At 40.3% G+C, this 17,073-nt stretch overlaps 1 protein-coding gene across 1 annotated transcript in view; it reads right to left on the bottom strand.

The window, feature by feature from the left end:
* Positions 1–4,350, bottom strand: part of ARHGAP15 (Rho GTPase activating protein 15) — a 302,799-nt gene extending 298,449 nt beyond the window's left edge. The window contains exon 1 of the mRNA XM_058028007.1: positions 4,171–4,350. Coding sequence (XP_057883990.1) covers positions 4,171–4,335 — 165 coding nt within the window. The 5' untranslated portion in view covers positions 4,336–4,350. The remainder of the gene's footprint in view (positions 1–4,170) is intronic.
* Positions 4,351–17,073: the final 12,723 nt, after the last annotated feature.

The raw sequence follows: 17,073 nt of genomic DNA, 5'->3' as shown, positions 1-17,073 counted from the left end.
TTCCCTAAATCAACTACACTATAAAAGAAGCTCTGATGATCTTGCAGAGATTGAAATAATCCCTTTTTGAGCTAAAACTACCCATAGCAATGAAACTGAAAATACTCTAAAAGGGGGCTGGAGACTGTCTTGCAATTAACATTAAACAGATAACATATTTACGAGGAAGTCAAAATATTTTGGAAGCCGATAATCCTGTAAGCCTTAACGTGGTATAAAAACAACAAATAAATGCAAAGTGTTACTGTTACACATGCCTGCCTGATCAATGGTTTTCACATATTGATCTATAAATGGAGTTGACAGTCTGTGTTGGCTGCACATTTTCCAAGCAGCTCTATTTTTGTACAAAACCAATACGGGCAATTACCTTTGTTTGAGATGCCAAGTCTTATCAATTCAATGTGATTTAGTGTCATTTTAATTAAATATCAGGATCTACTTCAGGACAATCTATACAAACAAAGCCTCAAACTTGACTATAAGCTTGATTTGAAGTAAACATGTACAAGCCCTGCAATTTCAAAATATGGCTCAAAAACTCTGCTAAACAGAAGGTTTATATTTTTAGCAAATTTATTTCTGTCTTTTTGGCTAGCCATAACTTTGGCAAGTGTTCTATGATCACAGGAGTAAGAAACAAAAGAAGATTGCTTCCCATTTCTCTGATAATGTATTAGGGAGATAAATAAACCTTCCAGTTTGTTTAACCTAATCAGAGAAAGCCCTAATACATTAACATTTTGGAATGTCTAAATAGGTTCTAATTCTTAATATAGGCACCAATAAAAAAGACATTTCATTGTTTGAAGTTGTTCTGAATGAAGCAAAATGCACTTCCCTGGGGTTTAACAGATGAAAATAGCAAATATTCATTTACATTGCTAGTTCAGACAATACCATTAAGCCCAGAAAGAGCCCTCACTTGCCACAGCCTGTGTCCAGCTTCGTGATTTGTGCTCTTCAGACTCTACATTAATATCAATTTCAACCTTTGCACAAAGCTCAGGCATTTCCATTGAAATAAATAACATAAACCCCCAGTAAGATCTTGCTTGTTTCGCTCCTGCCTCCCCCATTTGCATCTGCACCGCTATAAAATGCACACGTGCATGTGGCCCTGCTGATGTATGATGCACATCCTTCCCTGTCACCCTACAGGAAATAATCTGTTCACCTTCAAAAGTGTAGCCCCAGGTGTGTTCAGAAGCACCACAGCACATGCTTCAGACTGCAGCAAATCCCTCAGAGAAAATCAGGCATTCTTCTCCTCCATAAATCACCACTCATCTCTCTACCGTTGTGCCTGGCTTACGCCCTTTATTGTCCAGAGTGGGCATTTCCTCTTTCCAAATAACTTTTAGAAATCTATATTTCTATTGATTGCTCAAAATGTGCCAGAGGCTGATTGCCTTAATCCACTAAAGTCAGTAGGTTTTGCATAAGTTGAGTAAAAAGGATTTGACCCATTTATTAATAGAACAGAGTGTATTGCACACACCAAGCATGGACAGCAAAAGGGTGGAGTGGAATCCTTTATTCTGCTGCTTCCAGTTTTCCAAAAGAAAAATCTCTGCAATCATATGACAAAAAATACTCAGTCAATGTAAAATAGAAAATAAACATAATCAATGGATGCCTCATGGATTATATCCATCATCAAAACAGAGGCAGACCGTGAAAACAGAAAATTTCCAAGCAGAAAGATGAGGATAAATCCTTTTTTTCTTCAAGCACAAAATAATTAGCTTTGATTAATATTCTGGTAATATGTGTCTTTTAGCAGGGATTTGTGTGCCTCCAAATGCAGAAGTGAAGACTGTGCAGAAAATTGCAACGGGAGGAGAGACTTGATTTTTTAAAAAATATTATTAAATTTATATAAATACATATATGTGCCTGTGTCAGCTGGACACAGCTTTTTCAAGACACTTGGAAGGACAGGAGATATTGCCCTGCATTACTTTCCCCCAAATCCTTCCCAAGTCACATGCCCAGATATGTCAGCACACGGCTGATACTCACAATTGCTATTTCACTGCTCCTTTAACTCGCTGCGTTTCAAGCCCACAGTTGAAAGCATTTGGATCCTTGGGAATTTTTGCTTTTACTTTGGGCGTTAGCAAACAACTTTAAGAGGCTTATTTAAGTAAATACGCCCAAACACTTTCAGCCTGTCAATATCTAGTCAGAAAATTCTGCATGGCAAAAAGAGATGAAAAGAATTGAAACAGAAAGGAAATTAGTAGCATGGCAAGCTTTCAATCTATTATGTCGGAGCCAAGTTTGCTTGGTAAAATGACATATACTCGGTAAAATTCCGCTTTTATGTAATTAGCTGCTAAACAAATGCAACACAAAGCAACTTTCCAGCTCCCAGCCAATGAACATATATTGCACCTGGTGTGGTTGTTGGGATACAGCAGTGAATATTTATGTCTAATTTAACTTTTTAGAGCCCTTGCTCTGTAACAGTCCAGCATACTATCCCCCAAACTAAAGTTATGTAACAAGGTAATATCAACAATGAGAAACTGCATGATAAAATCCTGCCCAAAAGTGAAAAATGCTAATTTTGTCTCATTTAGCAGCTGGATACAGAAATGCTCATTAGTTTTAAGAGGGTTAATCCTTTTAACTTTTGCATATTGATATGCCAATTATGCCTAATTGTACAAGAGGCATCAGTCAAGGTAATAGTGCATAAACACATGAAAGTTATTAAGTACATCCCAACATGTAATAAAGTAGGTGTTAATTGGTAGCTGAGTTCTGCAGGCTATTGAGGTGGATAATTCATTGAGAGATGGATCACTTGTAATTTCTCTACATAATTCCTTTTGCAGTCTCATGCTGTGATGTTTTCATGCTTGTCAAAAACAACTGCAGCCTAGTGCCTTTTGTTAAACACAGCCAATAAAATGTTAGGCACCATTAAATATACTTAACTTTTAAACTTTTTCAAAGGTACAGTTCTTCCTGGTGTTACATTACAGTATTCCCAGTGAATTATTATAAGCAGTGCTCCAAGTTTTTGGTGGAGGAGCACTGCAAGTCAGATAAAAGGAGGAAACATATGCAGTGTGTCTGAGGCAAAGAATATAATTTAAATAAATGGTAAATTAGTATCTTATCAGCTGCTAAGATCTAAACAGATTTTTCACTGTAGAAATATAAGGAGAAATGAGTTAAGTTACACCAGAGAAATTTATCACTAGAATAACATATTTCTAAATAAGTCTAAATTCTGAGGTTTAATTTTGAGTAAAAAGGAAATACTGAAGGTCTTGTGGCTTTCCTCCATTTAATAAGTTTGTCAAAAAGCTGAATATTTTATAGGAATCCATTACATCAACAGCAAAAAATTATGGTTGGCATAGTTGTGAGAAGTGGCTGAGATCTGGGACTCTGTCCCCAGCTAGCAGAGTTTTCCCCCTCATTTGCATTCTCTGAGAACAAAATGGATCTGGAGTCCAAAAAAGTGGCTAACATTGCATAAATAATTTTGTAACATCATATGGCCTCAGCTGCAAGTTGCCACCATTATGGAAGAAAATTAACCAGGGGAGACTCATACCAATCAGTTTGCTTAGCAGCTCACAAGGAGTACAGGGGCAGGGATGCAACTGGCAATAGAGTTCATCACTAACTATTTAATTAAAAAAAAAATGCTAATGGATAAAAGAACAACTCAACTCCTTTGACTCTGTTTACTACTGAAATAACAGCATACGTTCAGTGTCTGATTTTTGTACAATTCATTCAGTCTTAGAGCAAGACTTTTTTTGTTACAAAGTTGTTTGCGGAGTTTGAATTTTCCATTTGTTTTCTTCTGTCTCCTTTTGAAGTTTGCCTTTTGAGAAACTGTGATATGTATCTGAAACTGGAAGTGCTATTCTCTGCTTACTTAAGCCTTACTTAAGTGCTGTTAAAACTGAGAGTTGAAATGCTGAGTAGATGTTATGATCATGGCCACCAAAGCCAAATTCTGTATTTCATGAAGGAAAATTGTTATTCCAATGCCTAGAGGTACTCCTAAAAATGTATTAGTGACTTGAAATCCCTCCTTTCAAAGGATGATAATGGAACAAGTGTCTTAACAAGCATAAAATAAATCTGTAGATTTTTAAAAAACGTAGAGTCAGAAAATATTAGGAGTGTTTTACTTACGGGCTCGGCGACTTTCACATTCTCAGAGAGAATCATAGATTTGCTTTGGCTCAGCCTGTCGTGGTGAGTGTTGGAATTTTTGATCCTCATTTGAACAGCCCCTGTGCTATGGTGGGAAGGATTAGGCTTTTCAGAGCCTGTATCAGAAGTTGAAGACCTTTCCATGGTTGCTGGGTTGACCTGAAGAATGCGAAATAAGAGCATTAATCTAGGGACTCCTCATACAAAAACGTATCAATGCCAGGTCTGTGTCACTGCAGTCAGGAGAAGAAGCTGAGTAGTCTTGCTGGCAAGATCTTGATCATCTTTGAACACCAGGATAACTATCAGATGTGTCAGCCGGCAGTTTTATTATTGTCCTTATCACCCTTATCCCATCCAAACTGCCTTGGAAGAGTTAGTTTATGTAAAAGATTATCCTTATCTCAAAAGCCATTCTCCTCCATGGTGTAATCTCCCTGCAAGCCTCTGCCACGTCCAGCTGGCAGCCACTCCACTTTGTCTTTGGCCCTGCTCACACGACGCATTTTAAATCTTGCAAAGGGAAAGGACAGGCTGTGAAGCCAATTAACATATCTTACCTCCACAGTCCCACACGGGCCAGCCACAAGTGCATCTCAGGGCCACACTGAAACCCTGCAGTGTCCTGCAGCTGATAAAATAGCCCTTAATTTTCAAAATCCTACCAGCAGCATGGATGAGATTTTTCTTTCTCTGTCCATTTTTAAAATCTGAAATTGAGAAATGGCTGAGCTCTCAAACCCTTGGATGGGGAGTGGACCTAGAGTGATCACAGTGCTGCTGTTCAACCTCCCATTTTAGTGTTAGAACAACTCAACTAACTCCCTTCTAGCTATTCAAAACATTTTTTGGAGGCAGAAGTTGCTTTATATTTCCTGTGGAAAACACCAAGGCAGCGATGTACAACACTTGCTCTGTTTTCCTCCCCCCTTGCTCACCCTCGTAGTACTACATGTAGCTCGTGGGTGCAGCAATCTACTGAGAGTCACAAAAAACTGGCTCTTTATATTGCTGTGTAACCACACGAGAAAATGTGTAAGGAAGAGACACTACACAAGCTGGAAAAAGCTGGTTTCCCAACTATGGAGCCAGGGAAATGGAAATCCATTTAAGTGCAGTTATAGTATAAACTGTAGAAGAATCAGCGTTTTCCAAACGGGTTGGAGAGCATGGCTATTTCTAGCAACATCCTGGCAACTTCTGAAGGCTCTGAAAGATTAAATTCCTTGATTTCAAGAAAGCCCATTATTGTGAAGATGTCAGAGCAGAGAACACATTGTCCAGGTGTGAAGGTGGGAGGGGGAGATGGGGAGCTCTGCTGCACATCTCTGGGCAGGATCACAGTCTGGGCAGGTGGGAGGACACAGCTCCCACAGCTTCAGCCTCTCAGCATCGATAAAACCAATTCTCACAGGAAATTGCCCTAAATGTAGAGGATGATGACAACAGGTCATGCAGTCAGAATGGCTGAGGGTGGAAGAGACCTTGATAGGTCATCTGGGCCAACCTGATCAAGTAGGAGCACCTAGAAGTGATTGGTCCACATCCAGAAGGCTTTTCATGGAACCCCAGATTTTTGGGGAGATTGGATTACATATTTTCAACTCCCCTGGCATGGGCTGGGACCTTCAGGGGAATTTCTATGCATTCGTGATAGCACTCTCGGCAAGAGAAAGGAGTAAGTGCTTTAATATTAGCCCATTACTCACTCAACATGATAGAAACACTGAATTTAATAAAATTAAAATTAAAAAACAGATTAAAATTAAAAAACAGACTAAAATTAAAATTAAAATTAAAATTAAGAAAACAATGAATTTAATCAAAATTTAAAAATCCATACCAAAAACAAAGCTAGTGCCCATTGGCTGTTTCCTGCATTGACTCAGTTACTCAAGGATCCCCAGAGAAGTTGAATCTCAGGTTACAGAAATTAGATTAAAGCTGTTCCATGTCACTTAGGAGCATGCCTGCCTATGACTGCTGCAGAGCTGGTGTATTGCACTTGGGAGAAGTCTTTCCATGAATCTTTGGTGGGCAGCACTGTGTGTTCTCCCTCCCCAAGACACTTCTCACCACCCTTCAGAGCAGTCAGCACCCAAATCCGTGTCACAGGGATACTTTGCCATTTTGGCAGTAAGGACTGCAGCAGCTCCAAGCAGGAAATTATTTTTTCTCTCCTCCTAAACTTGGAGAGTCAAACCATTTTGTATTTCATGTTGGTATCAAATCAAAATTGCTTCTCAACAGATTTTCAGTAGGCTCCAGGCTGGAGAGCGGATCAGACTCGAGAGACGAGAGCAGTGCTGGCTCTGTCACGGATCCAATGTTTGGCTGGAGCACATTGCTCAGATTTTCTTCTGAAATCTCCCACCTATAAAGCTCTGACATATCCCTCCTCGGGAGCATTATGAGTTTTAATTAGGTAGTCTCTGCCTGGTGTTGTCAGTACACGACGTGCCATAAGAAAGTTCAATAGTGTGACGAAGTCATGCCCTGGATCACAAGTAGGAGCACTGTAAATGGCAGAGCTGTGAAGACTTCTGAAACTCTTGGTTCTAATCTCATTGAACCTTGCTTAATTTTCCTGAAATTTGAGCTAATTTGCATACATCAGACTATTACAAGGAGGCTTTCCAAGATACTAAAATTACAGGAACTACTATAACAGCAAACAACAACAAAAGCCAAAATGGGGCATTTCCACCATCAGATTTGTCTTAGTGTAAAACACAGTGAGATCCTGCAGAATATGAAGGAGGTCTGCATAACATGGAAGAAAGGTACAAAATTTTTGCCCTTAGGGTTTTCAGGTAGGAATCCTTTGCTGTCCAAGCTCCAGGCAGGCTCCTGACAGCGTTACCAGCCCTACGTGCCAGTAGATGGCACCCTGAATATGAGCTCCACAAATGCAACAGCACCACATTTGCATTTGCAAAGAGGATTTGGTAATCCTCACACTCTGCCCTGCCTCTATTGTTTGTTTGCTTATTTTTGTTCTAACTTTTTTTTTTTTTAAATAACAGAGGGGCAGACCATCAGGAAACAGATAAAATATTGTCAGAAAACATAAAAAGGATCCTATCTTCTGCATTTATGAGTTGGTGCTTCCAAATTGTTATTAGAAGCATCAGGGCCAAGTTTGGACCTGTTTTGCAGGGGAATTTGTTTCACTTCCTGTGGAAGGCAGAGCTGCCAAGCCCCATGCAACTGCTTGTGTGGCACTCCACGTCCATTATATAATTATCTAATTTGCCTTTTGGCAAACAGTTAGCATCTGGATATAAATTTCAGTTTTGAAACCTCCTATGGTTGATTTGCTAGAGAAAGGCATTAAACCAAGACAGAATTTCCCCTCCTCTCCACCTTGCTGTTTGGACGTAGAGTAAAGGGGCAGGATTAGCTTTGAGACGCTAACCTAAGAGAAGGGAAACAAGGGTACACACTCAAAATTCCTCTCGGAAATACCTAGTTTGGGGTGCTGTGGAACAGAAGAGGCAGGTTGGAAAAGGGTGAGGAATAGTCAGGGGCAAGAAAAATCCTTGACGTGAGGATGGATATGGATGGATGGATGGATGGATGGATGGATGGATGGATGGATGGATGGATGGATGGATGCATGGATGGATGGATGGATGGATGGATGATGCAGAAATTAAAGGCTGATTCATAGAGTGGGGAAATGAGGTTACAGTAGGTATGGTATGAGGAAGGAGAAATTTAATTTCTGCAAAGTGAGTGAATCACTTACTTATGGGGTAAGAAACACCACTGAGCTGAAGGAACATAATCCCCTTTTTGGCTGTGGCAGCAAAACCAATTCAGTCCTACACACCCAGTCACTTTCAGAGATATTTCAGGAGGCCAGGAGCCTTCTTTGAAGGAAAAAGTGGTTCATCCTTTAATAAAATTTGCAGCCTCAGTGGGCCAGCTCCTGCAAAGACTTTTCCCACAGATGGGTCCATGTGTTTGCAGTGCTCCAGGAGGATGTAAGTCTGCTCCAGCAAGTAGCATAGCAACCTCGTAGTGCAGCAGATTGAGTTAAGCCAGAGCTCAGGCACCAGCTACAGGGGAGAGCTGGCTGGTAAACATTCAAGTGGCATTTGACAGTTCCTAAAGAGTTTAAAACTCCAATTTCTAAATGTACAGCTGACTTTCAAACACATGGTGTGGAAATAATGAGGGTTGTAGAGGTGAAAAACAGAAAGGTTATTGCTGATGCAAATCCACAGGCAGAAAAGCCATCCCACTTCTGAGAATCCAGCCCAGGTTTAGAGAATTGTACAGCAAATGGTGAAGATCAGATCTCCTCCTTACCCACAAAGTGTTGGGAATTGCCAAAACTATTCACCAGAAGATTTTCTGTAATGTTTAATTTAAAAGTAGAGCTTTCACAGAATCATGATGTTTGATAACAGTGAAAATATGTCAATTATTTTGGTTTGATGGGAAAAAATTATTATCTGTCTTTTTGAAAAGAGAAAGGAGATGACAAAGCAAAGAAAAATGAAAGCAACTCCTTCTGTTACTACTTAGAGTTTCTATCAAAAAAGCAAAAATGCACTTTTTAGCTTTTTGAAAAAATGAAATAGCGAATTGCTCTTATCCCTACCATTCTTACATCTTCTGTACCTGAACTATGGTTTCTGTCTCAGAATGACAGTCTGTAAGTACTGCCCTCCTACAGCACCTCATGGACCTAGAATGAGCTTCATATTGAATTTATCAGTATTATAATCCATTTTGCACATGCTGCTTTGTCCAAACAGTGATCCTAAAATGAGTGAACTGATTGGCATTAGCCAAGAACTTAATTTCCTGAGTTTTGCTGCAGTACTGGTAAAGTCAGTATGCAGATTTTCTACAAAGCAGAGAATTAATTCTTCAAGGAACAAGAAGATAGCAGTATTTCCAAAATTTGGCTTGAGCTATGCTACATTTCCTGCAGGTACACACAGTAGAAGGCAGAATGCAAATGTTAATAATCAGCATCTTGTACAAGTTGTGGCTGCCCCATCTCTGGCAGTGTCCAAGGCCAGGTTGGATGGGGCTTGGAGCAACCTGGGACAGTGGAAGGTGTCCCTGCCCATGGCAGATGGTTGGAACAAAATGGTCTTTAAAGTCTCTTCCAACACACATCATTCTAGGTTTCTATGATTAAACAGTGGTAACATGCACTCTTCTCCAAAAAAGGGGGAAAAAACCCAACTATTTAATAGCACTCATATTTGTTATCTATTATATTTTTCAGTATTTCTAAATAAGCTTATAAGCTTTTAATTTCTCCCACGTTTTCTCCTTATGACTTGCACCACTGTCAAGTCAGAAGCTTAATGAGCACGAAAGTTCTCGACACAGCAGAGTGCAAACACTGCAAAATTGAGGAGCATCTTGTTGCATTGACTAATTTAGGTACTTTGCTCAAGAACACGTAGTACTTGAGGAGCATGGACAAAACCCAATGCAACAATATCACACAAGGATAAAAATCAGCACTAGGTTCACCCTCACAGCAGACCTGTGAGCCTGCAAAACCGCAAAAATGGAAGCAGAAGTTGCAGTTAACAACTGAAATAAACAAGAGAACGCCAGACACGGGGTGAGTTGGAGCACTCCTGTTTAGGAGAATGTGTCAGTGTGTCTGTGAAAGTGCTTATCACCAAAATCAACACACCCATGTACATAGTGCTGCTGTTAGGCTCTGCCTTGGCTACACTGCAGAGGCACAGATCAGGGCAGCAAGTGCTTCAACACACACAGTGATGGAAAATAAAGGTGCACAAATGAAAAAAAAAAAAAGCCTACATGTAAAGAGAGAGGACAGCCAGTAAATTGCTCCATAATTTGTTGGGTTTTTAAAATTATTCCTATCTGCACTTTGCTGTGTCTATTTTATTTCAGCCATGCCCACGGTGCTGCTCTCGGCGCTGACACATCACACCCCTGTGCCCAGGGCAGGGACACGGGCAGGAAAGGCTGCTGAGGGATGGGTGCAGTGTCCTGGGCTGGTGCCCAGCAGTGTCCTGAAGCCAGTTTATCTGAGTACTGGAAAGCAGAGAAACCCATTGGGCTGAAAATACAAAGCAGATATAGCCTTCCTATGCATTTTCATTTGCAAAAATAGTATCAGGTACTTAGGAAGCAGGATTGATATCTTATCAATCATCACTCCTACATTTAATCAAAGCACGAGATCTGTTATGACTCAAAATCACCACTGCCTGGTTCTTTACTCCACTTTTGTCTCCTTATATCACATAGACAATAAACCAGAATTTAGTGCCAGCTTCAGCCTGCTGTAAAATGTTAAGTGTCCTAAACTCAGCAGCTCAGTTTCCCTTATCACCCAAAACTGCAATCTCCTCTCTAAGTTAATCCGCCCTACAAAAACCATGTTCATCAACATTAATTATCACACCTTCTTTTAACTTTTTACCCTGTTGCAGCCATATTAGAGTTTTGCTGGTGTCTCAAAACAGACAACACACAGCAAGGATCATGGAGCTCCTCTAAAAGCTGGATTTCTAATTTCTCTTTTCTAGTCCAGTACTTGTGGACTTTCTGCAAATAAAAGCAGAAATGGCCCACTCCAATTTATATATACAGTCACTCATCTCTCTGCTGTGGTCAAAGAGAAGAGCAAATCATCTTTTATGCTTTGTTTGGAGCCATATCTCACTGTCCAGCATTTCTCTGTCACCATGTGTGGCATAAGCTGCCTGAACCATTATTCACAATTTTTTATGCTCTGAGGTATATCATTCAGTCTCTATGAAGGATGCCCCTAAAGGCAAATTTCTCCACACAGCTTGACCCAAATCATAGAATCAGAGAATAATTGAGCTTGGAAAATGCCTGCAACATCATCTGTTGACAGGTCCATCACTAAACCATGTCCTGAAGCATCACATATCCATGTTTTTGAACACTTCTGGGCACTGTGATTCCACCACTTTCCTAGGCAGCCTGTTCCAATGCTTGATCACCCTTTTAGTGAAGAAATTTTCCCTAAAATCCAATATAAACCTCCACTGACAAAACTTGAAGCCATTTCCTCTTGTCCTATCACTTAGCAGGCCATCTAAGTAGTAACTCAATACAAGAGTAAAGTATTAAACAAATCTTTAGGCTGAAAAACCTTTGTGAGATTATCTGCGAGATTTTAACGTGATCCTTGGCGTGATGACAATTTCAACCTCACTGATTTATTCTCTTATATTAAGAGAGGGCTACATTTTACAACTCTTGGTCAGCAACTATGTAATTCTCACAACAGAAATCTCATGTACCAACCTAATATCCAGTAGGAGCAAAATGTGTTTTCATATAACATAATTTCTTTCTGGTTTGTGCAATAGAGAAAAGGTGGTTCCAGGCAGGTCTTACAGGTCTGATTGTGATTTTGAGCTGAGGCTGGTGGAATTACAGCTGAGCAACAGCAACATTAAGCACCCCTGAGGAGGGGAGACAAATAATTCACTGCATGATGGATCAGGCAAGGAAATGCACTTTGTAACAAGAGGGAAGGGCACAGACTTGCCCCATTGTACAGAAGCAATGGTTTTGTTTACTTTTGGGTCTAAGAACATAAAGTTTGGTTTTCTGATGACTCAGTTCCTAAGAATTAAAATATTGGAGCGTGGTAATTCATTTTTCATTCCTGAGGGTTTTCCACACATATTAGGGATATGTTATTCTCTACTTACAGCAGGTCACAGACCCACATAAATACAGTTTGCACCCCACAACACTTTACAGACTTGTACATTGGTGCTTCAGTATTCCCTGTCCAGTGGCAGACGGGCTAAAACTATGAGTGGCTTATTGATGTGAAGATTGACTGCGGCCTTTTTCTGTTTTTTTTCAACAAGTAATAGCACACTACAAAAAAAAAAAAAAAAAAAGTAATTACAAAAGGCTTATATCAAGTCCCACTTTCTAGCAAGTGGCAGGAAAATATCTTATCCAAATATATTCAATGGAAATATTGTTAATCTTTACAAATTTTTTGCTTGATTTTTCTCCAGGATTGAATGGAGAGAAACACAAAGAGAGAAAATCTGTGTGCCTCTTCTGGACTGGCAATGGTTATCAATGAAGGGCCTAAAGACCTCCTTTGTGTTATTCAGGAATTTCATAGATGATAACCCCAGAGTCTGTCCCCTTCTATAGATGTACATTCTAACCCTTCCATACAAGGGTTTTTAAACCCTTAAAAAGAGCAGGAAAACAAAGAAAAACAGGGAAAATCTGCTTGGTCTCTATAGGGCAGAGACCTGCTCCCTCTGGAAATGCTTTCCAATCTGGCTGGAAATGTTCTGAGAATCAGGAAGAGAGGAGAATGGGACAGTTACTATTCCAAAGCTGTGTGGACACAATGACAAACCCTTCACATCCACATGTTATGACTCCAGATCCAACAACTCTAATCCTGTTTAGCTCCATGACCTGCTCTCTGCAGGTCTTCCCTGCTTAAATAAAACTTGCTTGGAAATGTCACTGAGATATTATTGAAAACATCAAAACCACATTAAATAGTGTAAGAGAAAGTCATCAAGTGATTTCATATGGTCATGGCTCCTCTTGCATCACTTAGTTTCCTAATTATGATACATGGGAAAGTCTCAGCAAAGGTAGCAGTTGTTTCAAAAGTTCTTCTGTCCCAATATATCATATGGGATAGCATAATGGAGTCTATTTTCACCATTCCCATGTCAATTCACTATCTCAGCTCCCAGTGGAGCCTGAAGCTAAAAGTATCCTTTGTGTACAGTTTGGCCTGCATATGTTCTGGGAACAGTTGTCCATAGTAGAAATTCAGTTGAATATGTAAAAGAACATGCCTGAGGAAAAAAAAAAAAAGCTACTTCTAGGTCTTCCTGCTGGCAGCACCTTTCATTTCTTTCTGGATTGCTTCTGATCCAGGACACCTGCCTCTATTTTCTGTGCTGTGCAAGCTAGACTACTGTGACTGTGTTCACAGGGGTCCCAGGATGAGGGAAGAGATGAGGATCTGACTCCATGTTTCAGAAGGCTTGATTCATTATTTTATGATATGTATTATATTAAATCTATACTAAAAGAATAGAAGAAAAGATTTCATCAGAAGGCTGGCTCAGAATAGAAAAAGAGAGAATGATAACAAAGGTTCCTGTCTCAGACAGTCTGAGCCAGCTGACTGTGATTGGCCATTGATTAGAAACAACCACATGAGACCAATCACAGATGCACCTGTTGCATTCCACAACAGCAGATAACCATTGTTTACATTTTGTTCCTGAGGCTTCTCAGCTTCTCAGGAGGAAAAATCCTAAGGAAAGGATTTTTCATAAAAGATGTCTGTGACAGTCTACAATCCTTCTGATGGAGAATATTGGTTCTATAAATTAACTATTAAAAGCCAATCTGTGAGTATCACAGCACTTCCAAGGCTTCCAGTGGCCCTGAACAGCAGGACTGGAATGGTTTGGACATTTGACCAATGGCATTAAGTAATCTACAGCAGCATAAAATTTAGTGACAATTTATAATTCATGCATTTAATTGGTTTAACACTAAATATGACCTAATAAGTGCTAGAGGAGAATGCTTGCTTATTCCTGACCTGTCCTATCATAAGGAGAACAAAATTTCCTTCTACCTCCTTCCTTTATTCTAAGGTTTTATTTACTGCAGATAAGTTCAGAGTAGAGCCATGGCTTTGCAAACACCTCAAGACTGACCAGTCTAAACTCATTTCACACCTGCACCTGATGCTTGTTCATGGCAACTTTTTAGTTTAAAGCTGTCTAATTCAGAATTTAAAAAAAAAAAAAAATCAATGTTTTCTCTAGGAAGATCACATAAGAATCACAAATTTTCCCCGGTGCTTGAAAGAAATCTGTTCCTATAGCCTAAATGTTCAGAAAAGTGTTGTTACTTTTAATGTTGCCAGATCTGGAGTGATGAGATACTATGGGAAAGGTTATTCTTGCAGTATTTACAGATACAAGCAGAAGCAGAAGTGACAGAAATTTCAAAGTAAGGCTGCTTGAAATACTTCCAGCTCAATTTTGCAGAACTTCTCCTCACAGAGATTTGGATATTCATCCAAGCTTTCCATGCTTACCTGAACTAGACATGTGGTGATGGTAATTTTGGAACAGCCCAAAGTCTCTGGAGAAGTCGAAGAGTTTGTACCACAAGACAAACTGATGTATTAGAAAAATATTTTTTAAACACCTGCAAGCTTGCTGCAAATAGCCAAAGAAACAAACTTCCTGTGAGTTCTAAATTTCAGAGCTTTGCCACCTGAGATTTTTGGCTTAATTTGACAGGGGCGGGACTGTCCCGAGGCCTGCTTGGGTAGGGTGTGACAGCCCTTTGTGCCCTCCCCACAGCTCCACTGGATGATTCATTGGGAGGAAGCATTTCACCTTCACCACTGAGTGAAATTACACACAAATTTTATCTCACTCTACCTCTAAATCACTTGGGCACTGCTGAACACGTGGAGCAGTTGTAAGTCATGGCTCACTGTCACAGACATCTTTTATGAAAAATCCTTTCCTTAGGATTTTTCCTCCTGAGAAGCTGATAGGCCTCAGGAACAAAATGCAAACAATGGTTATCTGCTGCTGTGGGATGCAACAGGTGCATCTGTGATTGCTCTCATGTGGTTGTTTCTAATTAATGGCCAATCACAGTCAGCTGGCTTGGACTCTCTGTCCGAGACAGAAGCTTTTATTATCTTTCTTGATGATTCTATTCTTAGCTTAGCCAGCCTTCTGATGAAACCTTTTCTTCTATTATTTTAGTATAGTTTTAATGTAATATATATAATAAAATAATAAATCAAGCCTTCTGAAACATGGAGTCAGATCCTCATCTCTTCCCTCATCCTGAGACCCCTGTGGACACGGTCACACCTCACTTTGCCCTCCAGCCCTCAGGTCCTGCAGCAGCACCATCCCCTTCACCAGACAAAATGCCTTCTTGAGTTCTGTAAAGCCTTTGGTGAAGCAGCAGCAGCAGTTTTAACCTCTTGGAGTATCTGAGAGCTCCTCAGCTTAGCAGCTTCAATGCACATTTGCTATGTCCTAATCCTTTTTGCAGTTCCATATACCCATCATCCCACAGAAGACATCTGTCAAACTAAGATACTGAGATTTTGAATATCAAGGCCTTTAAATCTTCTCAGACTTTAAAAATAAATTAAAAAATGAAATTATTTCTCTTTTTATTTAAAACTTACAATATTTTTTTTTTGTCTGACCCTGCCTGCCTCAATAGTTCTAAGAGAGGAGGCTTGTCCTTTACCAGGCAGAGAGATGCCCTCCCTCCCACTCCCCCGTGATGTTTGACTTCCTGTGCTGTGTACATGAAGCAGTGCCTCCCACCCTCTCCCCATCTCCCTATACCATCTATATCTGCAGCAGTTTCTGCGCTGTGATCCTGCAGCTGTTCCCTTGCTTCTTCTCACTGCTCCCACTTCCCATCTGAGGGAGGGAAAAAAAAAATCCTCCAGACACTTTTAATCTGTTCCCACACTCCGAGCCCACGTTCGGAGCAGAGCTCCTGGTGCTGCACTTCCAGAGAGGCTGCTGTGAAATGCAGCAGAGACGGCACCTACAGCTCTGGGAGAAAACTTGTGAGCTGCGGCAGGAACCAGGAGGGGAAATTCTTTGTGGTTTGCTTTGAGCAAGCCCCTCTTCTGCATTTCGTGGGGCCCCCAGTTTGCTTTCTTGTGCAGCAGGAGTGTGTGCCCCAGCAGGCAGCAAAGAGGAGACAAAGGCCCTTGTTCTGTGTGATAACATCTGATAGCACATTGTGCAGCTGAGGTGGCTGCACAGGGAAATACCAAGGGTGCTGAGCTCTCAAAAAAGTCAGTTTCACAGACTCATGTAATGGTTTGTGTAGCAAAGGACCTTAAAAATCATCTATTTCCATGATTGCTTTGATGACACAAGTAGTTTGAGCATATGTTCTGTTAATTATATTTAATTATTTTTTTTTTTTTGCTGCAAATGAAATTCTTTAGCAAGTTTCAGACAAAAGACTTCTGAACTAGTTAATGTTTCCTTCACACAAAATAATAGTTTTAAGCAATTAAACTGTTGGCCTGAAAAGACAAACTCTGTCATTTTAGTTTTCTTTAAATTCTGATCCTCAGGAGAACCTAAACACCACTTTCACAACTGTCTGAATATAGATGACCTCATCTACTGTGAGCATGACTGACTGATTTTCCAAAAAAGACACCCTTAGGTAGGAAAGAAAAGGGGACCAGAAAACTTTATCTCACTGAGGTGGTTCCGAGTGATTCCAGGAAATCTTGTACACATTTTCTGCAGGCCAGGAGGCTGCAGCCACCTGTGTCCCAGCACAGATGTGCCCCACACAGCCACAGTGAATGCCAATGGCAGCAGGAGCACAGCAGAGCCACCTGCAAGCACCAGCACTCACAGTGAGACAGGCACAGCCATTCATCCGTCCCCAGCACTGCTCAGGGCAAAAATGCTCAATGACTGTTACATTTTCCACTGGGTTTATGAGGTAGCATCCTCAAACCCCTTTTTGGATGGAATAACTGCACTCAAATGAATTTTTCAGTCCTGTGCACCTGAATTAAAATGTCCTTATACTGCATCAACATTGTTCCCTAAATACCTGAATTTTGGTGCAGGGCACAACTCCAATAAGAAATACCTTCATTTAACTTCTTTCATTCTTTTATTCCATACAATTTTCACTCCACATCTCAATAGATTCCCTCTTTTCAGCTACCCCCACTCTGAGAAAGGTTTAACAAAACACCCAAACTTCAGAAGAAAATGAAAACGAGAAAGGAAGTTGTCAAATTCAAACTCTGTGCAGCAATTCTGAATGTCTCAGGTGTCTGTG

The sequence above is a fragment of the Melospiza georgiana genome, chromosome 7 (genome assembly GCF_028018845.1).
Source record: "Melospiza georgiana isolate bMelGeo1 chromosome 7, bMelGeo1.pri, whole genome shotgun sequence".
Lineage (NCBI taxonomy): Eukaryota > Metazoa > Chordata > Aves > Passeriformes > Passerellidae > Melospiza > Melospiza georgiana.
Note: the sequence above shows the minus strand (reverse complement) of the source record. Positions and strands in the feature narration are given on the sequence as shown.